Raw genomic sequence first — 23,734 nt, 5'->3', positions numbered from 1 at the left:
CTAGAGGGGAAAAGAAAATGATTAGGTACACAGTTATAGTTCCTATCATCTATAATCATGTGTTTATGTTAGCTGCAGCTGTACTATAAATAAGATTACTGATGATACCGGGTAAAAGTTAAAGGAAGGACCTCATGTAAGTGTCATAGTGTACCTATACCAAAGGTGAAGTGGGATAAAAGCAAGCATATGTCAGTGGAGAGTTTGAGCACATTCACGCAGTTATTGGAGAGTTAAAATGTTTTTTATTTATAAAAAAGAAGCAGAACTATTTTGTTTTAGTCCTTGCTTTTGACCTTCAGTTCAGACATTTTTTTTCAGCTACTGTAGCCGATGAGAGACCAAGCAACAGAAGTCTGGTAACCTCATTTCTTCTAACTCCACACCGGGTTCTCTTGACATCTATCATACTTCATGCAGCTCCCTCTGCAGCTATAAAAAGCTTCATACTTTTTTTTTTATCTTCCAGATGAAGGCCTATTAATCAAACTAATTCTCAGCGTTTCATTTATGTAATGTAATAAATTTAACCGGCTGCGTTTGCTTTTAACAAATGCTTTTCGTTCTAATTCAATCTCTGGGTTTAAGGTTGTTGATAAATACTCATCATATCAGAATTCTTTATTCCTACGAAGCTCATTCGTTTTTCTAACAAGGATCCACCAGGTGGCAGCATCAGGATATCGGTTCCCTAACAGCTACCTGTTGGACCACACAGTATAGATAAATAGTAAAATAGTAACAGCGATGATTATATTAATAACAGCGATAATATAAAAGCTAGTTTAATGTAAGTCTTAGTTGTTTATGTGCAGGAGTAGACATATTGTAAACACATACTCAACCCAAAGCAGCCCCATGCAGACCAATGGCAAAAGCACACTTCACATGTGCTTTTTCCATTGGTCTTTTGCATGATGTCTAAGATTTGAAGCCAGATGTCGAGAGACGGTGGAAGCACAGAGCAGGCTAGTGTGTGCCCATAATGACTCAGACCTGAATATCTGCAATCCAGCCGACAGAAAAGTCAACAGGCTTAATTAAAAAGAGTTTATTGCCTCCCCTCTCTTCATCAGTCCTTCCTCTCGGTCTAATTAGAGGGAGTGGTTCGGTAATGCGCCAGCCTCCAGCGCCCAAAGAGTTAATTCGCCGAGCAGCCTGTTGTTGAGCGCACCATCCAACGGGCTGTGTCGCTAGGGGAAGATAGGCTACTTGTAGGGAAGCAACAGATCCCCAGCTGGAAAACAACCCCACATCTGGCACGAGCAGATGAGCATCTGCCACGGGGAGAAGTGGTGAAATCTGCCTGCGCGTGATTGACTGGACCACACCGCTGGACCACTCCGAGGCTTTCTCGTCATGAGTGGAGAAGAGAAAAGTTGTCAGGTATAGTTGTGCTTTTTTCTTTTTTTTCTTTTTGGCGCCGCGTATTTTGGAGAATTTGGACCCGAGTGTCACGCTATTTGCGGCTCAGTGGTACATCCAGTAGGCCCGGAGCGCCGTGCGTAATGAGCCAATATTCTTTTATTATTGGCAGCACCCTCGTCTCCGTGGATGGAAAATAAGTACACCATCTTTTTCATTCGCGTTGAGGGGAAGCATCTAGAGGCATCAGTCTGAGTGACCTTGTGTTATCTGTTAGACGAAGACATCAGAAAACTCACAGTGAACCTGACCACCTGCGTTTTTGGAGCGGCTCCGGACTGAGTTTCGTTACAGGTGGTTTTCACTGAGCGCCTCACTTTGGCGCTGTCTGGACCATTATTCTTGGACAAATGAGCCACACAGGTCGTTGTCTCTGGAACGGGGTCTGAAATGAGGACGCACTTTGCGTTCATTTTTTGATTTTCTTTTTTTGCGTGTGCGAGAGGACACCGGTTTGAAACAGAGGGGCGAACAGCCAGAAGGTCTGCTTCTAAATGATTAGCTCGGTGTGCGTTTCGTCTTACCGAGGGCGCAAGTCAGGCAACAAACCTCCATCAAAATCATGTCTGAAGGAGGAGATGTTCAGAGGGGAAGACTCAGACAAAATCATCATCAACGTGGGCGGCACTCGACATGAGACCTACAAGAGCACCCTCAGGACCCTGCCGGGGACGCGCCTGGCATGGCTGGCAGACCCGGACACGCAAGTCAGCACCGACTCGGACTCTGCGCCCCCGACCTCCACCGAGTTCTTCTTCGACAGGCACCCGGGCATCTTCGCCTATGTGCTCAACTATTACCGGACCGGCAAGCTACACTGCCCGGCCGACGTCTGCGGGCCGCTCTTCGAGGAGGAGCTGGCGTTCTGGGGGATAGACGAGACCGACGTGGAGCCGTGCTGCTGGATGACCTACCGGCAGCACCGAGACGCGGAGGAGGCCTTGGATATATTTGAACCGCCGGACCCGGACGACAACGACGACGACATGCCGAGGCGGTTCGGCATCGAGGACTGTCCGGACAGGTCGAGGGGATGCTGTGAAGTTTGGCAGCCGAAGATCTGGGCCCTGTTTGACGACCCTTACTCATCCAGAGCAGCCAGGGTGAGTTCAGCAGGTGTTTCCCCCTCTGGGGCTTTCAATGTCCACCTGTCAGATTGAGATGAGAGCATTAAAAGCCTGAAAGTGATTTTCCATCTAGAAAATGGTTTAAATCAACAGGTGTTTCCATGAGTTTCAGTCAGTCAGGCTGCTGCTGCCATAGGTAGCCTGCACTGTAATGTAATGTAATGTGTTTTCTATACTTAACCTCCACAGGTTGGATTTCTCTGACCCACGTGGCTCTAACTTCTATTTCCTTGTATTTGTCTTTGTCTTGAAGAAAAAGAGAATATGAGAGCATGCAATAATAGCGATGGCTTTCCACTCATGTGGACTATTTCAGACAGTTAGTACGAACCAGTGTGTGCAGAAACGTCTCTTGATCAGTGTGGTGAGTTTTACATCAACATCAACCTCTGTACCTTTCGTTCCTGTCAACGCTGACGCCCATGCAGCTAGGAGTTTCAGTCAAGTCAGTGGAGGATCAACATGGTTCTTTCTTGCATGTTCAGTCATTCAGTTTGTTTGGCCACAGTCCATATTTTAACATCTGTTTCTGTTTCTGGGACCAGCTTGGCAAACACGCTGAGCAATCTTTTAAATGTCTGGTTAAAGGTAAAAAAAAAAAAAAAAAATCAATAGACTGTCAGCTGCATGGTAATTGTGGTCACTTATTTCGGTAGACATAGTAAAAACAGTCAGTTAGTGGCTTCCTGTTTGTGAATACAACTCAGAGCCAACGAAAACACAAGTGATTGCTGCGTGAAGCGAGGGAAGTGATGAACTCATAATGGTGGTAATACCAAGCCTTGACGTTATGACATTCTTTGTGTCAAAGCACCAAAAGTATATGGACAACAAGTGTCTTATGGGCCAGTGGCAAAAAAACAGTGTTGCCAGGTTCAGTGGTGGACAATAATTCAATGAAGCACCGTAGAAGTAGAAGTTGTCCATATTGGGCTGCTTTTCTCTTCAACTACCCAAACATATTCACATTTCACCAGTAGTTAAAACCAGCTCCATCTTGTGCAGCTTTTAATTTGGTTCATCAGTGCTGAAGTAATTTCTCACATTAGTCATGGGTGCTGATTTACTGCATGCTAATTTCACTTAACCAGAGTGTTAATTTGAAGACTTTTAGTTGTTATTGAGTTTTTTATATTGTTGCATTAGTATGTTAACTATGGAAAGCCCCCCCAGCAGAGCGGTGTCTGTGTGGCAGTGAATTAAAACCCCTAGTTTGGTAAATAGATTCTCCACAATGTTAAGAATCCAAAATAGTCAAAATACATGTTGGCTGTCTATGATCAAAAGCACTCATTTGTTTAACCTGGTATGGGTCGTAACTGTTCGCTTTCTATCTCAGTTGCAGAGTCAGAAAAACTCTCCACTGAGGGAAAGTTCAGTGTGATAATCTTCACTTTTCACAACTGCCGAAATAGACATCCTCAGTATTTACAAGACAAAGGTCATAGTTTGTGCAGAAAGAGTCGTTTAGTTGGTGTGATGCTTCATATCGTTGTGAAAATGTTTAAACTAACCCTCTGCAAAAGTCTGATTGAAATTTCAGTTGCACGAGCTGGTTCTGATCAGGGCTTTTATATGGAGCATTATTATCATGATGATTAGTACCTGCAGATACAAACACGTCACATGGCCCTAATCCAAGTATTTTTTTTCGAAAACTAGCTCTCCACGATGCGGCTTCTTACTCCACACTTTTGTTGTGAACAGCAATAAAACACAGCAAATTTATTTATTTATTTATTTATCTCCACGGGCAATTCCATTTTTCCTCATAATGCATTCCAAGGCCTGCGGTCTCTCCAGGCAACCGAACGTCTCCTTCAATCACGCGAGCAACCGTTTATTTTTTAGTTTTCACTTGTGATATTGTAGCAAAGCGGCGAAAAAGGTGAAAACGCTGTTTCATGACAGCAGCACAGTGCAGGTGGAGTGTTCCCACACATCCTTTTTCTGGGTTTGCTCTTAGAGGTCCTCAGAAGATGAGTGTTTGAAGGGCTGCGGGAGCGTGCGTCCGCGTGCAGTAAATCACACTGAATATCAATCAGCGGAATGGGGTCTGGCTCTGTGTGGTCTAGTGAAACACAACTCATTTATGAGTAATGCTTTATACGGATCTGCCTCGTGTAACGACTTGTGCTTTTAAAACGACCCTCGCACATTCAAACCCCACACAAAACGACGTAATCTTGGATGTTTGTTTTTTTTTTGAACAAGACACACTCTTGTTTGGTTGGGAGATGAAATAACTGTTGCTGAGTAGCAAATGCAAATTGAATTTGGCCTCACTCCTTTCATGATGGATGTCATCCAGCTGCAAGCCTTTGGACGTGCGCTGCGCCTAATGGCAAGAAAAGCAGAGGAGTGCTTATTGAAGTGAACGTGAAAGCAGTATCGAGTGTCACCAGCGAGAGTCGTCAGGAGAAGGTCGAGGGCTTTCATCAGGGAAAAGGCAAAATACGTTTAGTTTCGCCGTAATCTGTTTGTCTGTTTGTGGAATCGTGTTCCTCGCCTCACTACAAACACTGTTTATTTTAGCTTCTCGTCCAGGTGGCGTTTTCAGGCCGTCACCGTGGAACAGCTGACATCTCTGAGTCACAGCTGCCACTGCGTTGGTGTCGTCTGAAGATGACCGGCGCTGCGCCTCCCGGTTATTCTCGGCCGTCTCTCACTCTTGAATGTTTGTAAATGAAACGAGTAGGATTTGTGAAGTTCTGCAAGAAAGAAAAAAAAAAAAACGAAAAACAAACAGTGAATCCCTCTGGAACGTACATATGTGACGCTGCATGAGTGAAGACGGCTCGTCTTTCTAGCCCCTTCCATGTACGCATGTTTACTCCGTGTGCACTCTGAGAGCGAGCTTTCTGAACGGATGCAGGGCTGCATTTTGAGGGAGTCACATTACCTTTATGCCCTTTTTATTTCACAGAGTCTCTAAGCTCATCTCAGGTAATGTGATTCCTGAAAGCCGGGGGGGGCTAATTTGTCCAACCCGTTTAGGCCACATCCTCTTCAGGATCAACCAAGCCTGGAGGTCTTTTGAAGGCAGCGCATGAAGAAACTATGTTGACGTTGGCACCTCCAAATCAAACATATGACCGACACGTACACACATCAACAGGTGTAACTTCTCCTGCTAAGGGGTCTGTGAGTCAAAACAGTAACAAAAGAAGCAGTTTGAAGTTGTGAAGTAGTGTGGGATCATAGATCTATCCAATGTGCATAGGGCAGAAATCAAGCATGGACGAGGTAGTGTTGCAGATAACGTTACTTAAGATAACGCTGATGATTAGTTGAGTACCCATGGCATTTCCTTCTAGGTCCTTTTGTTTTGATCCTTCACACTAAAACAGGCCGACAGCTTAAATATATACAGTATCTGTCTAAAATATATAACTTTAACATCACCTGTAAATATTTTGTAGCAGGAAGCTGTCCTGGTAACCAAATATGGACGTGAAGACCCAACGCACAAAGCCTCTCACAGAGCCAGAGAAATTCAACACATCTTTACTTATAACGGCGCTATGGAGATGCAGTCGCTTGCCAAAATATTAGGCACACCAGTGATGCGCTGTATCCCTCTTCTTGACTGTTGCGATGTTCAGTTCATGCTGAAACGGTGTCGTAAAGGTTGTGATTCAACTGGGCTGAATTAAACATGAGTCTGTTATTATTTAGTCTGGCCCTCTGACTAAATCGTGCTTGTCGAAATAATAGAAACACATGTCAGCACAACACAACGCAGCCCAATAGTGCTACAAACCGCAGCCTCCAAAATGAAAACACAGTTGAGTCAACATCTCTCTTGAGTATTTTAAACAAATGCTGAATGCGTCCCGAAGACAGGATTTGGTGCAGGACTCTTTAATTAATAATGTGTAAACGACCGTACCTAATGAACTGGCAAGTGATCGCAAGCAATGTGCGTGGAAAAACGCCGTCATTATTGCAGTTTAAATACCCGGAGAGCTGCATGACACTGATAACGCACCGAGCTTTGTGAAATCACTTCCATTACATGTGACAGTTTGGCTCGACATTGACATTAACCTCAGACCAGATAACGTTTTCACTTTCTGCCCAGATTCAGTATTTCATTAATGCCCCAGACCTGCTGCCTGTGATTAATCACAGCTCTGATAATGGGCTGTAACTTTTATTTATTTATTAATTTTTAAATAGCTCTGAAGCAATTAAAGCCACCTTTCCCTCAGAAAAGAGCGAAGGATTTCATTTGCCCTTGTATCGGAGGCTGAGAGACTGACTGATGTGGGCTTCTGATGTGGGTTTGATGCAAATTAAACGTCCGAGAACCAATTCATCTGACTGTTAGCTAGGATTCTCTGACTTCAGTTTTCTTCTTTCTTCTTAAGTGTCTTGACAAATTAGAGAAGATGTTGATTGTGTATAGACTTATCTCATGTTTTGGGGTATTTTCTATTGCCCACTTTTACAGCCCTACCCTTGCCTTTGTTTTCTGTCAGGTTGTCTGGGACGTCACCTTTGTTTGTCCTCACATGCGTTTCCTTGTGTTTCCAGGCTCTTGTCTTGGTCCTCCCCTGTTCTGGTCGTTGTGTTTGTTGTTTTTTTTTCCTGCAACGTCTCATTACCCGCGATGACACTTCTGTGTGTTCTGTGTATGACACCCAGCTGATAAATACTAAATGAGCGCTCTGAGTGAAACTCTTACTCCTCTGGGCTCTGCTTTCGCTGCGCTGACACCTCTCCTCGCCGCTCTGCGAGTGGAACGCAGGATTTGGTTCTTCACGCGTCGTCGCGGCGCCGCAGCCTTGTTAAGAGAGACTTTTATAACAGTGAATTCTCGGTGAAATGGTGGGGAGGGGGGTTATAATCCCGTGTGATTAAGATGGCTGTTTATTCTGCTCTGTTCCAAGCTGCCGTGCTGAAAATAGTTTGGCATCACAGAGTCTGCACACAGTCGCAGACTTTGTTTTCCAGACGAATCAATAAGCGCGCATTACTGAAACTATCATCTTTCTTCTACACCACTTATCACTCAGGTGGACGGCCGGTGTTTGTCAATGCGATTTTCACTTTTGTCTAAAAAAGAAAGTTTGAGGTAATTTGCAGTGGAAACAACATGTTCGTCAGTGGGGAAGATTGGCCCGAGTAGTTAAAGGATCTCAGGGAGTTTAAAGAAAACAAAGCGCTCTCTTTTCACGTCTTTAACTTAATGCATCTGCGCATTTTAAACGTGTCTCTGTTTTTACTGGCTTCGGTTTGACATGTCTGGGTTTGATTCATGATCAGAACTGAATACTCACTCATTATTTCTCTACACACAGATATTTCTGTCTTGACTTCCCGCCACCAACTTTGTTTTGACACAAAAGTTGATGTAATGTCAGAGAAAAGAAAATAAAATCATGCAGGACCAGACCCATCGATGCTGTTGGAGTTTCAGGTGTCTGGAAGTAGCTGCAGGTCACAACTCACAATCTCCACCAGGATGGAGATGGACTGTGGTGCTAAATGTGGAGCTTTGGTCGTGTCATGACAGGGGGTTGTATATCGGTGTAGACAGGCGTCAGATGTGAATGGACAACGTTGTGCTGACTTCTGGTCAACGACCTTTGACCCCCTCTCAGTCGTTTCAGGTCTGTTATTCAGAGACAGCTGAGGCTGTCTGGATGTTTCCTGTCCGAGGTCATGCACTGCTCCAGTTTTCAGACAGCCCTGCCCTCAGAGTTGAGGTCTAAGGCTGCTGAGTGTGTAGCAAGACGTTTCTGGTGCTGCAGCGGTGTGTTTGCATGTCTTAAAGATTCTCATCAACCACTTTTCTTCCTTCCAGCCTCTCATGTAATTATAGTGTAGGTCCTACTCTGTGGAGGTGGCTTCTCAACTCTTGCTGTGTTTCCATTATCTCTACAAATATCGCAATAAAAAAGCATTGACTGTATATACCATGGACAAACCCATAATGGGACTCATGTTGAGGCGGAGCTAAAGCAGCCTGGACGTTGAGCCTGGACGTTGAGACCCGCCCACCCAACTCTCCGCTATCTGTTAGCTCAGGCTACCACCTGTCACTCAAAGCGGGAATTCTCTTAATTATGCAGAATTTTAAAAGTGAAATAAACATTTTTTTGTACCAGGCTGTAAACATGTTTAATAATGCTGTAAAGTTTGGCTTTTTAACATGAGGGTCTGTGGGGATTTGCTCCTGTTTGGAGTCAGCCTCAAGTGGCCACTCGACAGCTTTTTGCACTTTTTGCACTTTTTTACACTTTTTTCAGACATCGATATATAGACGTTAATTGCAAAAGTGCTCACTGGAGTCATCACTGGAGATGACGCAGTTCATTTGAAGTCCATTTCCTCAAAGTGAACTCTTGTGTGATGAGAATTTAAGAGAATTATTGGATACCACGAGACGAGACTTCATGAGAGTTGCAGCTCATTCGCAACACAACTTTCAACAGGAACACACACCAAGCGCAGTTGTACTTCAGAGAAATATCGCTTTTATTTAACGAAAAAACTCAAAATGGAAAATGGAAATGCAGCTAGTGATCTTTTTATTGAGTCCTGTCTTAACTGCTAAGCACTGATCAGAAATGAATGTCAATTATATATTACCTTGAAAATGCAAGGTTTCAGAACTGTATTTTAGACCGGACACATCAAGCCGTTTGTCCATATCTTGTGTGTCCCGCTCTAGTTGGACTGTTGTCGCCAACAATTCTTCACATTTTATGTCTTCATCTCATCTGGTCTTGGTTAATAGCTTGTTGACCAACTCATCCTAACTTACTAGCCAGCTCCCAGCTAATAGTGGCTCTCCTGGTGTAAACGCAGATTATCGCCACCTGCTGGTATGAAGACTTCTTTCCATTCACACAGGTGCAGAGTATACATAGGCTACCCGCCACCTGTCAGCTGCAGTCAGCTTCAACTATTAGGTCCAGACACAGACGACATGAAGTGACGCCACAGTTCATTTTTGTCCCGGGGGCCACATAGAGCCCAATTTATTCTCTAGTTGATTTTTAGACCAGGAAAATAACAGCATAACCTGTAACGCCAAGTTTTCCCCGTTGTTTTGGTCCAAAGAAGTACATGTACACAATGATAAGTGCAAATTTGGCACATTGGTGCTTGTTCTGTCTTCCTAAAACAGTGGACACATTAGGAGGTAGCGTCTCGTCTTCAGACCTTCAACATTTACTCATGTTTTACTGTGTATTATAGATGGCTTATTTTTCTGATATTTTTGGTCCGGTGAGTCCATGAAATATAAATGTCTGATAATTAAACAGTTGTCTGGAGATGCCCTGGAGAAACGCGACTGACACTGCTGAGCACCAGCGGAGATTCATCCTCCGTCCTCGGGTGTACGTTTCACGTACGTATAGCACGCCCATGTTGGTAACTGAGTGTGATTCTCAGCAGCTGGAGGTGATGGCTGTGATGGGACTCCCAGCTGCTGCACAGTCTGCTGCCTGTTGTGCATCCTGTTTGCCTCCCTCCTCCTCTGATTTTTCCAGCTGGGACCCGACCCCCACCCCTGCCACCCACCAACCCCCCCGGGGACCTCTGCTCTGTCTGCATCATGCCACCTGATGACCTTGGATTAACGTCTTTTTGGCACCAGCAGTTTTACGTTTCATTAAATGCTGTAGGCATGCAGTCTGATTCGATTATTTTTAATAACAATGGATCAAAACAACGATAATTATCACTAGATTATTATAAAGAAAGCTTCATATAATCTTTCAGCAAATTTATTGCACATAACCTTACAGTTATCAACAAGATTGAGACATTATATTATTTAAGACCCAAAACAAAGCTGAGTGTTTACACCTTGCGTGGCCAAAAATTAGATTAAAGTTTAAAGGACAGTTTCACACACCAGAAGCTTTTGAGAGGTCCTTTCCCTTTTAGAAATTAAAGACCTTCTGTCCTTCACTAGTTCGCGCCATCAACGTCTCATTAAAGGTTGTGTGATATGAGGCCATATTGGACGTTGAGGACGGATGAATGGATTATGAGGAAGGGGTGAACATGGGAGGAGGAATCTGCTCAACGCAGATGTTTATTCATTCTCTTTCTCCAACCACTTCTCCTCTTGAGGGTTGTGTGAGTGTGTGTATGGTGGGGGTATGAGACAATGGATGTCAGCAGATAAGGAATAAGTGGATAAGATAATAAGTGGTCTGCTGTCACATCTTCATCAGCTAGTCAACTGAAGCTAGTCCAAGACGTGGAACGTGGATGTAGAAAGGTCCACAGCAAACAGCCCTCATGTTTCTCAGATGAAGCCAGTTGCTGTGATGGTATCAGTTCAATTTATTCACGAGCTCGCGTAGATGCTTAGGTTACTGACTCGTTATCAAGTCCTTCTAAAGTTTCCAGGACGGAAACATGATGTCAAATCATCCTGGCTTGAGTTAATATACTCATTCTGTTCTGTTGGTAAATCTGATGGCGAACAGTAATGTAGCTGCAAGCTTGAGGCTACATTAGCTGCCATTATATATCACTTAAACCTCTGGTTAAACAGTGAACGGTTGAGATGCATTATGGGTAATGTGGATGCCGTGTTTTGACAAGGAAGAAGAATGCATAGGATAAACAAGAGAAACCCGATCCTGCTGCACAGAATCTGATACCTCCAATGTTCATTATGAATCAAAACGTTCGCAAAATCACCAAGGTGAGAAGAGCTGTGGCTGTCGAACTAATAAATATAAATATAAGGAAGCAGTAAAAAGTAACTCAAATGTACTGTAATTAAATCTCAACTAACGCAATTTACCCCTTTTACACCAACACATGAAACACACCGTATTAGTGTAACAGGACAGAGATAACCAGAAGGCAGTCACGGTATATAATTAATATTTGTAGCAGACTTAAAAGCCAAGTTCATGTTTCCAGGGGAAGATAAAAAGCTGTGTTTAATTTGCTCACGGTGTCAGACCAACATGGAAAAATTCTTCGGTGGTAAGGACAGACAACGGCAATCACTCTAACGCTGTGACTGTGTTTAGAGTTTCCACCACTGAGCTGTAAATGTGGTATTATGGTTTCCCTTTGTGTCAGGCCCTGCGTAAGCAGAACAGACACATTTAAACGCTGCGAGATTTATTGACCGAAACGAAGAATCACAGACGCGGAAAAGCAACAAACAATGAATGCACGAGAAGCCAGATAGACACGTGCCGCTTCACTACAACCTGAGCAGCGGCATCGATGCAGCTACCTACACACAGGTCAGCGCTGTGCGGTGTTATTGATAGACGGTCAGGTTGAGTCTTTTATGAGCAGAGCAAATTGTTCTTGTGTGTGCCAGGACCTCCAGCACCTTCCCTGCAGAGGTGCCCCAGGCTGCAGATACCCAGCACTGTTTAGTTCAGGGATAAACCGTTTGCCATTTTAGTAAACTGAACCCTGTCAGGACCCTTTAGACTCATCACAAGCTTCTGAACAGAAGTCATCACGCCAGAACTCAGCGCGGGAGCTTTTTTTGACAAAACGGAAAGAGGTGCAAGATTACAATTGATGATCTTGTCATCAGACCAGGTACCCACGCCCCGTAGCAATGACTCTCCAAAAACGGTTTAGGAACAACTGGAAAAAAAAAAATTATGGAAAAACAGCACAAGGCGTTGACATGGTCTCCAAATTCACTAGATCCCAAACTGATCAAATATCTATGGGATAGAAGACCCATGTCCATTCTCTGATGAGTCACAACTGCTTTGGAGGCACAAGGGAGACCCACACAATATTAGGCAGGTGGTCATAATGTTATGCCTGATCGGTGTAGTCATAGTTGAATACATGAAAACATCATTCTGTGAAAGTCCCATATAGTTCAGCTCCACTGTGGCTCAGACAGACGCTTGAAAGAGTTCAGTCTCTCTCCCCTTTTAGAAATAACGACCTCCTGTCCTTCACTAGTTCGCACCATCAACGCGTCACCAAAGGTTGTGTGACGTGAGGCCATATTGGACGTTGAGGACGGATGAATGGATTGTGAGGAAAGGGGGGGCGAACGTGGGAGGAGGAATCTGTTGGATTAAGGAGGAGGCTCGACGAACGCAGGTGTTGTTTATCTGATTATCAGCCTCCGTGTACGCACAGGACGGGGTGGGAGGGGAGCGAGGAACGTGGAACTAGGGGGGCTCCACCACAAACAGCCCTCATGTTACATCCTGTAGATGAAAAGAAAAAATTTTAAATTTAAATTCGTACAGTGTTCGGCTGTGTCAGTTATAAAACGGGTGTTGTGATGGTATTAGTATCAGTTTTATTCATGAGCTTGCATAGATGCATAGATTACCGGCCAGTAATCAAGTTTAACCCTAGCTCCGATACTCGGTTTATAACTCAAGTTGTAATTTGTGCACCGGTGAAGAACCTGCAGCAGGACTTTGAAGTCCAGAGAGGTTTGATGAAATTCTTGGACCAATTTTTATTAAGTGACTTTGGAAAATTGGTGCGTTGCAGGAGAGGCCTGACTGTGCTGCTTGGTGGAGACCAGGTGGACTGTCTGGTGCTGACTGTTTATTTGTCTGCATAGTGTTCCAACATGAAAACATGTTTTGCGTCTGTGTGCTTGAATTGTGCATGCTTGTAAACTACTATATATATGGGAAAAAGGGAGATACTACCAGATCTGGATACAGGTGCTACACCAAATACTGATCCACCCATGTGCTTTGCATCTGTACCTATGTAGTTTCTACTCTGTTTGTCCACTTGTGATATACCCTGTGGTTCCTGTGGCACGCTCACCCGCCGTGCACAGTCATCCTCGCTGATGTTCAGGGAGGCCGTGTCCATGCAACACGGGGAACTCTGAGCTCCTCCTGGGGCCAGAGTTCAGGCTTCACCGCATTCCCTCTTGTTCCTGCGGCTCAGGCGTCATCTCCTCCAGGGATCAGAGGCAATCCGAGCTCCGCAGGGACAAAGCTGAAGAAGGTTGTCATGGCCGGCAGCTACACGCCATCCGGAGTCTATGAATGTATTTACGTGGGTGCAGTACCTTTCAGTTTTTGCAGCTTTTGAACAAACAACCAGTTATTTTGTGTGTCCCATTATGAGTTGGTGTCGCCGCTGGGCATTTCTCGCTTTATTTGATTTTTCTGCTCACTAATCCAAACCTTATGAAGCTGATTGATATGTGAGAGTGACAGAAAATTGCTAAGTGCATGCAAGTTGCAGGTACATGTTTATCCAGCTGGGAGAACAGAAAGGTTGGAGAGGCATTACAATTTGTCCAGGCTTCTGTAAACAACAGAGACGGATCAGGTATGAGTAAGCACACAGCGATAACACAAACACGGCCATTATGCTGGATCAGGTGGATGCCATGCAGCCGCGTCGTTAGGTTTACCTTTCAGGAATTGGTGTAAGAGTAGTTCACAATGCTTTATGTTTGACTTTGCATTTTCAGATTAATTCCTAAACACCGTTGGCTAATCTATAAGTCCCTCATGAGTCATCTCATGGTCTCTCATTGTCCAGTATCTCCTCTCCTTTTGTCTCCCTCTGTTTTCACTTTCCTTTATTTCCAACTGTATCAAGACCATAGACCATAGTAGTCTAGTCACTCTAGTGAGTCATGATACTCTGTGAGCGCCCCCTGCTGTCTGTGCCTGGCAGAGCCCATGTTAATGGAATCACGATTTTCCTCCCAGCGTGTTTCAGTCGATGTGTTCATGGGAGTAATTGGTTTGAAATTGGCCCATTTTCTCTGAGAACACTGTCCTCGCTCTCCTGCAGACTAAGTGGGTTTTACAATTAAAAATAAAAAAAACTACTAGATTGGCAGTGGACAATCGCAACTAGAACAATTATTTCCTGGCGGGTGGCAGCACGTCATGACGAGGCGCGCGGGTGGTAGATGAGGTGGGGTGGACAGACTCTTTCATGCTGTGAACTCAACTCTTCGAGGCATTTGTTTGCACCACTTTCAAATGTTTGTTCCTCTACTTTTATTTTTCTGATTTCTTACCGCCTTGCTAATGTCATTAGCATAAGGCATGTCATTATTTTCATTTGCGGCACTAGTAAATATAACTGGTAAATCCTACTGGCTATCGGAAATCATTTCCGGACGTTCCGTGTACAAATTATTCATCGAGGGAAAAATCGGCGTGATGAAAACGATGTGTAACTCTCCAGGTGGTTAAACATCAATATAATGAGCTGCAGTAATGGATGTGTCTTACATTTTCTGCATCAGATCTTTTCCTTTTAACAGCTGACTGAATTCATTCGCTTTTAAGTTAAGAGAAATCTTCACGAGGAAATGCAGCCGTTTTTCTCAAACACCTGCAATTTCATTCTCCTACATGTCACAGGCGACGACGGGTCACAGTCACATAAATCCTCACTTTGATGTTTGTGTCTTTTGTGTCTACTGTATTTCTTTGTGGTAAGTTTTCCCACATCAGCCCGTGAATTCTTCGTTTACTGACACTCATTGTCTCCCCCAGCAAATAATCCCTCAAAACATGTCGCTTTAAAGAGCTGACTGGCATATCCATGTCTTTTTTATTGATAGATTAAAGAAATATTATAAAACAGTGTGTATTAAAAAGCTTGTTTGGGGGAGTGGCACATCACTCAGACTCTGGTTTAATAGGAGCTTCTGTGAAGCTTTGTGAACACTTACGACTGAGCTGATTAACAACAATTGTTTTGTCTTTCGCAGGGAGTTGCCTTCGCCTCACTTTTCTTCATCCTGGTGTCCATCACCACCTTCTGCCTGGAGACACATGAGACGTTCAACGAGGTCTTGAACCGGACGAAGGAGACAGTCAAGGACAATAAAACAGACACTGTGTACATCACTGAGATTGTGACCAAGCCAGTTCTCATCATAGTGGAGGGCATCTGTGTCGTCTGGTTCACATTTGAATTCCTGGTGCGAATCATCACCTGCCCGGACAAAATATTCTTCATCAAGAACACACTCAACATCATTGACTTTGTGGCCATTCTGCCATTCTACCTGGAGATGGGCCTGAAGGGTCTGTCATCCAAGGCTGCCACTGACGTGCTGGGGTTCCTCCGCGTGGTGCGGTTTGTCAGGATACTCCGGATCTTCAAGCTGACGCGGCATTTTGTCGGCCTGCGTGTCTTGGGTCACACGCTCAGGGCCAGCGTCAATGAATTCCTCCTGCTCATCATCTTCTTAGCTCTAGGCGTCCTCATCTTCGCCACCATGATCTACTACGCCGAGCGCATCGGAGACCCCACAATCTCCAACAAGACCCACTTCAGGAACATCCCCATCAGCTTCTGGTGGGCAGTGGTCACCATGACGACGCTCGGCTACGGCGACATGTATCCGCAGACGACCGCCGGCATGATGGTGGGGGCGCTGTGCGCGCTGGCCGGCGTGTTGACCATCGCTATGCCGGTTCCCGTCATCGTTAACAACTTTGGGATGTACTACTCGTTGGCCATGGCGAAGCAGAAGCTGCCGAAAAAGAAGAAGAAGCACAACCCGAACCCGGACGCTCCGACTGACTCGGTGTCGTTTGGGAAGTCTGAAACAAACTCACACAGAGACAGCACTCAGAGCGACACATGCCCGCTGGCTGCAGAGGAAAGTGTCGCCAGGAACCGCTCAGGTCAGGTTATACGCTTTACTTAAGGGTCAGTTCACCCAAATTACAGAAGTTTATTTTCTCACTCAACCTTGAAGTGTCTTCACGTGTGGGTAGTTGCATTTTGTTGATTGAGTTCCAGTCCAGGCACCATGAACTGGAAAAAATATCAAAATTGAAGTCCTGTAACCACTGTTGAAGAAAAAGGTCTTTATTTCAAAGTTTCCCATAGTGGGGTATTTATTGGTACACCAGTATATGGTGAGTCTGGGAAGGTAAGCCGACCCAGAACACTGGCATTGGACCACATTTACAAAAATGTGACAAAGGATGCATGTTGATTTATAGGTAAATTTAAAGTCTTGTAGAGTCACCAGAGAAACAAAGGGCCTTGAGATTCCAGGTCTGACACACAGGTGAAGATAGCAAAGGCTAATAAGAGCAAACTTACTCCCTAGAGCAAACTCTAGGGGGTAAGAAATGGCCCAGACAGTACCTGACTTAGCTTACCCATCTGAGACGGATGGGATCAAAGACCGATGAGCAGTATTCTTCAACACCACACAACCTGCATTAGGTTTCAGAGATAAAATTCTCCAAACCTAAAAATCAAATCAAATCTGAAATTGCATGAACGAGTTCAAGTTGAAATATGCTGTGCTTTTTAATTTGGCAAACTGATCCTTTAAACTGTTGTTTCCAGACGATAATTCGATCGTTCAGCAGGTTTTTAATTTGATACTTGCGCAATGAAATTTTGAGTGTCTTCTGTTTCTACTTTCTGCGTCTTTTAAAAGTTTGCCAGCCAGATGAAATACGCTTAGTCATAAAGACAGTAACACACCAGGATTAAATTACTCCTCATAACATCTCAGTCAAATTGAATTTCATCACAGAAAAAAAAAATTACAGGTTTTATGCGATATACCTCCAACTTTGTCTGGGGCCCTCGGGGGAGTCTCGGTAAAAGCTTTGGCATTTATGTTGCCGCGTGCGTCTGTCTCCCTGTCAGACTCCAAGCAGAACGGGGATGCAAATGTGGCCCTTTCAGAGGAGGAAGGCTGCAGCCTGACCCAGCCGCTGTCCCCCAGTGAAAAGTGGTCCCTGCGGTGCTCTAGAGGTCGAGACAAGAATAAGAAAGAGGGCACCTGCTTCCTGCTCACTGCTGGAGACCCCAACGTCCATCCTGGTTAGTTGCACACATATGCATACATAACTGTATACACATGAAGACATTCCAGCTAGCATGTGAAAGGTCTCAGAACAGGCACGTGTTGACCTGGCTAATGCCTTATGCATTTAATGGGTTGCTTTCAAGATGCTTTTTAGTGTTTTTTCCTGCTCCACACAAGCTATTTACACCTCTTTTGAATCTCCGGTGGTTAATGGTTAAAAAGAACTTGTGTGATCAAGCTGTTGCCAGTGCTTATGGGCTCGTCTCAGGAATTTCAAGAAAGCAAAAGATCCTTGTATCTTAAATTTTGTTCAAAGACCTTTGTGCTTATTTTAATAACTTTTGTCAAGCAAAAAAAAACCTTAACCCATTGGCACCCCAATTTAAGAATACGTTTAGTTTGCTTCTTTCTAGTAATGCTGTTTTTGCAGTGTAGCAAGGTGCAAACCTGCCATTAAAGTCCAAAAATAAAAGATTACAATAACCTGAACCCTGACATTTTTATATCATGTGCCACTTTTAAGATGATCCATCTCACAAATGAACAGTAACACATATACACAACACATGCAGACCTCTTACCTACTAGAAACACGCACTTATTTATAAAGCAACAGTCACAGTCACATGTATAGGCTCTAATAGATAATCATCTCACTTGATGCATGAGTCTCTAACTCCAGAACAGCCTCTGTGACCAGGTTTATTCAAGTGCAGTTGAAAGGTAGTTGTTTTTAGTCATTACCTGACAATCAGATCAATAGGAAATCAATGGAGGAACTCTGTAGCACTAAATGCTTCATCTGTCCATCTGTGTGTGCTCAGTGAAAACCTTCAGGGTTTGTAGTCACAGGTCAAACAAGCTCTTAAAGCCTGATACAAGGTTCAGGTACAAGGTATGAGCTGAATTCATCTCCAGGATTACTGATCTGAAACACATGCTTCTGCTGTAGTCACGACGTAATTGCGCCTTTCTGAAGCCGCCGTCATGCGCGCGAAGCAGAAGAAGTTCCTGTCATTTTCTCAGTTCTTATCCACCCGTCTACCAGCCACCGCTCTCCGCCTTCAGCTCGCTGCTGGATCTCAGATCCGAGCTTCCCATAGAACCCAGAAGCCCCTCTTGTGAGAAGAGGCTCTATATTTGGCGGGCGCGGATTAATTTCTAACATCCTGAGCGCAAATCCCACCCAGCCAACATCCTGACTCGCGTCTGCGAACAACAACACTGAAGGTGTTTTCGTGCAAAACTGCACTTCGCCGAGATGCATTTCACTACCAGAGCTCATTAGCACATCACTGTCGAGAAAAAAAGAAAAGAAAAAAGACAACAACACATGAATGGGGCACTTACTGTAGCCTGGCTCCTATGAGAGCAGCTACCGACATGTTTCTCTTTTTTTTTTCTGCAACCCATTACAAGGAAATTGTATTTGAACATGTTTCCTGAAAGCCTCGTCAAGCCCTGATTGTGTTGAATGATGTAGATTGCTTCAGGTTGATGGCATGTTGTCTATCTCAGATTTAGAAAAAAACAAAACAAAAAAAAAAACAAGGCTTGGTTACATACGTCAGTCCAATGAGAAAAGGGGCATTTGTGCATGTACAGTTTTAGCCACTATACAAAGACACAGAGACGAGTAAGCTGTTCACAGCCAGCTTTTTATGCTGAATCTGAATAATAAATTATCTGGTCAGCTCATGAGATCGCCATCTGATCGCAGAGGCCAAACACGGAAATCTGAGCAAAACCAGAACACCTCAAAACTAATCTCTGAGGGAGAGGGAGGAGGGGGTAATTCAATCCTGAGCGCTGTATCTGGTGAGTGTGTGCATAACGACGTTGCAGTCTGTTACGGGTGGTGGTGGGGGGGCTATATCACACATACACAGCACATTGTAGGGCACATTATCAGCAAAGATGGTTCAAGAGGACTTTCACTGTTTCCTAACAATGTTTAAAACTGGTGTGGTAGAATTTAATATCGGAAACTACTTTTTTTTTTTTTGTGCAGCCATTTTGAGAGAAACAGGTTCTGACATCGGTGGACCTGCTCTTCAGAGGAGCGATTCCCTCGGGGTTGGGGGGGGTTGTTGTTTGCCAATTCTAGGGTGACACGGTGTAAAGTATGGATCATGTTTCAGCACGGCAGCATGTCAGAAAAACAGGAAAAAAATAAGGGGGCAGATGGATGCGAGTCTGAAGACGCTCAGATGGTTATCGGTCGGCAGGAAATGGTCCCCGGCCTGCAGCGGGAAGAAAATGCCGTTGAAGTGATTAAGGTTGTCACGGGGAAGGCTGTGATAGCATTATTAACACTTGCTGTCACAGTTTATACGTACAAAAGCGAGCACAAAATTGCATTTTGTCTGCGTCTGAGTGAAAACCGCCGTGCACGGCTCAAATGCACGGAGAGGAGGAAGCAGCTGGCCGATGTAGAGGGAGGGAAAAGGCTTCCGAGCCCTGATGAGCCTTCCCATTCCCAAGCGACTCCTCCTGGGCGATTGCAACTAATAGGTTTCCATTAACAACATGGATGGTTAAAGTGAAGTCTTTGCTGCCTTCTGAAGTTCAAATTGGCAGGATTTCTCTTTCTGGGGTACTGTTTTTTTCATCGCTGCTCAAGGATAAACAAAGAAACAGTGACATCAGTACTTGCAGCCTGACTGTAAATACATGAATAGATGGTACAGTAGCTTAAGGACTGCAGAAGGTGTTCAATAATTCAGGTCTCTTCTCATGATCGTATCATAAATCACCGTGTTTCGTTGTCTTTCTGTCCCTTGTGCTTCCTAACAGAGAGCTGTAAAGACATCCTCGCCGCCACTGGAAACTACGCTCAACCAGAGGTCACCACTCTGACCTGATGCTGATTGGCTTTGAAATGCAGAAGGAGTCTGAATTTCAGGGGTCGGAGGCGTACATTTTATGGTCTCTGCGTTCTTTTCCTTCCTGAATGAATTGCTGACCGGACTCTTTAAAATCACAATATACCTTTTTTTTCTTTTTTGCGCGTGTCTTTTTTTTTGTTGTTGTTGTTGTCGTCCAAAACACTGTTGTAGCCCATGTGTCGTGTGGCAGGTTGATCATATGTACGCTCATTTACATGTTACAGGGCAGTTTGCATGTATTGCATGATCAAGCATTGTGTAATGTACTACAAAAAAAAAAATATATATATATAATATATATATATATATATATATATATATAATATATATATATATATATATATATATATATATATATATATATGAACATGCTTCTCATTTAGTGGACATGTCACAGTTTGATGCAAAGACCCTGAAAACGTCTCAGTTCGCATCGTGTCGTTGTGTTCAGGAGGCTCTGACTCAGATTCTTCCTTGCACCAATCTCAATTTAGCAGAATTCGAGTCAAGTAGATTGTCCTAGATGCAACATTTTGTGGTCTCAAACTCTCAATAAAGAAGTTCGTTCATCAACTGTGACTTATTTAGTTGTGATCATTTATCTTATAGAGCATGGGTCTTCAACGTTTTTCAGGCCACGGACCCCCAAACTGATGGAGAGATTAAGTAGAGACCTCCCCACCTACTAAATGTGTTCTCTATTAAACTCAGCCTATTTATAAATATACATTATTATCATTTTGCATGAAATATTAAGGTATTCAAATAATGCACAGGTCCAAATATTCTTTTTTTTTTAATTTCAAACATGTGCAACAGTAGGGTTGCCATGCAACTGCCACAAACATAAACATACATACATGGGATTTCACCTGGGGACTGAATAAGCTCTCTTTAAATTTGAGGGGGAAAACTAAAACTAAAACTAAAAAAAAAAAAAAATATATATATATATATATATAAGCAATGTCTAATCAACCAAAGACTTTTGCCGCCCCTCTGCAGTACCTCCGTAGACCCCTTACGGGTCACGGACCCCCTGTTGAAGACCTGTGTTATAGAGGAAGAAATTGTGTTTTCAGGGTCCTTTTAGTTCAATAATGTATTACATATATGTGTTTAGTCCTCGTTTTCTTTGTTTTATTTCATCATATTTCAATAATGTGTACAAAAAGAAATGTTTTTTTTTTGTTGTTATTTTTTTTGTTTTGCACCTCATCATTGGATTGATGTCTATAAATGTTGTGGCGTGAGGACACCCAAACACTTGTGAATGTGGGTTTGTACAGTAAAACTGTTACTGTGAAATAGGACTAGATGAAAACTTGAAACCACTGTTTGATCCTCAACACAGGTTTTTTTTTGTTTTTGTTTTTTTTGTGGATCATCCCGTCTCTGCCTTCTGTCGTGCAACTGCTTTTTTAACACTGACCACAGGAAACATGCAGATATGTTGATGAGACACAGTGTGGCATGAATGCTGCTCAGGCAACACGTTGTTTGTAAATCCTTGTACAATAAGAGAGAAGGACGAAAGGATAAAAGAAAAAAATCAATGGAGCAGTATTTTCTGTCTGTTACATTTGCCGTTTACAATAGATGCATCATTACTGGTTGAGTCAGGACCAAATGTGGACTCTATTAGATTATAGCTGGTGGATTTTCTGTACACATTCGTAAAAAAAAAAAAAAAAAAAAAAAAAAAAATGCACACAGTACAATGCCATCAGTTCCACTTGTGCCTCATGGTGAGTAATGGAGTTTAAATGTGTGCAGTAATGTAATTTGTTCCTTAACACTTATGGTCGTGTTGGAGCTGTAGAAACCCTGTTACATGTTCCCGCGGAGAGAGGAGTTAGAGGAGTGTGGTTTCTTTCACTCATGACTTATAATATATTCCTCATGGTCTGCCATAGTGGCCTTATGTTAAATAAACAAAGGGGAAGCTCATTTTATCTTCATTAGACTCTTTCTATGCCGACCCAGAGGTCTGTAATTCCGTATAAGCACAGCTGTATGTATGTAGCACAGTACTATATTGTAGATGATTAAATTCTTTTTTCTCTTCTGTATATGAGGTGTGTACGCACCGCGAAATAATTGTTAACCGACGATGAAAGACTATTATTTTGATAATTCACCTTTTTAGCCTCATTTCCTGTTGTACATACTCAAATGTGACTGACAAGCACAGAGTACATCTGTTTAATGTTTCCTCATCATGGACTATGTAGGTGATGAATCTTAACCCAGTCAGACGTGTGTGTGTGTGTGTGTGTATGTGTGAATGTGTGTGTGTGCGTGTGTGTGAATGTGAATGTGTGGTGTTATATCATGTAGGCATGTGTTTCTATGCAGAAATGCTAATAAAATCCATTTCTTCCCTGGTGTTTAAGAAAAATCGACTCGGTGACGTCATTTGTGTGCATTCTCCTTTCTTTGTGTCAGCTCGGACGGCGGAATCTGCATTTTTTGCTGCCCAGTTTGCAGCTGCTGTGTTATCTACTGTACGCCTATTTTTAGTCCAACCGGCAGACTACAGCCGTGTAGTGTAGTCTGCTGGTTGATGTTGCGCCCGCTCGCGAAAGCGGTGCAGCGGCGGTCACAGCTGCGCCTCCTGCTCTCCTGTGCCTCCGTGATTATGTAGCGAAGGTGTGGATGACATACAGAACACATCTCCATGGAGATTTGAGGATGACAAGCGTCGCTAATTACTGCTCGGCTGCTTCCATCTCCCGCTGCACACACACACACACACACACACACACACACACACACACACACACACACACACACACACACACACACACACACTTTTCACCTCGGTGCGGCATGAAGATCATTACTGCCGTCGCCCATGAGGAAGGTTTTGATGTTCAGGGATGTATTGTGCGATGGAAGGAGGGAGGTGACAAGACGTCATGGGTGACTCTATAGTACCATCAACACTATATGAGTGTTTGCCTGCGTGTAAAAGCTCCCACAGACAGAAGCGGGATGAGGAAGATGCTTTGTTCTGTCTATAAAACAGGGAATTTGACAATATTTAGTAATTGTATCTGCATGTACAGAGGAAAATTTAACTTTTCTCTGCACACGGTCAGAATCTGCATGTCTGAAATACTCATTAATGCTGTTTTTATAAATACAGGCGCATTTAATCCAATTAATGATGTGATTTTTAATACTGTAGCCCATTGAGACCCTTTAATGAAAAGGGCATTATAAATAAAATGTACTATTATTATTATTTATCAAAAGATAAATCACACAACTTACAATCAATTGTCTTTTAAATATTATCACAAGTGATATATTCAGTTCTTTCACATCATCAGGAGTGATTTTCTGCTCTCTGTTGCTCTGTGTGAATTATGCATCGTCAAATCATTTTGACACATTTTAATTCAGGTTTAAAACTTACTATATACAGTGATGTTCCTGATTTCTTATTTTGTTTTCCAGGTTCGTCACACCTAAATGTTTCAGATCATCAAACAAATATGAATATAAAAGAAAGATAACAC

At 43.4% G+C, this 23,734-nt stretch overlaps 1 protein-coding gene across 1 annotated transcript; it reads left to right on the top strand.

Annotated features, from left to right (window-relative positions):
• Window positions 1–921: 921 nt before the first annotated feature.
• On the top strand, window positions 922–20,488 carry kcnc4 (potassium voltage-gated channel, Shaw-related subfamily, member 4). The gene is made up of 4 exons (XM_047578036.1): window positions 922–2,528; window positions 15,244–16,168; window positions 17,157–17,333; window positions 20,116–20,488. Exons 1-4 carry the CDS (start codon window positions 1,920–1,922, stop codon window positions 20,181–20,183), a joined length of 1,779 nt encoding a protein of 592 aa, XP_047433992.1. The 5' UTR covers window positions 922–1,919; the 3' UTR covers window positions 20,184–20,488.
• Window positions 20,489–23,734: the final 3,246 nt, after the last annotated feature.

Source organism: Mugil cephalus, chromosome 1 (genome assembly GCF_022458985.1).
Source record: "Mugil cephalus isolate CIBA_MC_2020 chromosome 1, CIBA_Mcephalus_1.1, whole genome shotgun sequence".
Classification (NCBI taxonomy): Eukaryota; Metazoa; Chordata; class Actinopteri; order Mugiliformes; family Mugilidae; genus Mugil; species Mugil cephalus.
Note: the sequence above shows the minus strand (reverse complement) of the source record. Positions and strands in the feature narration are given on the sequence as shown.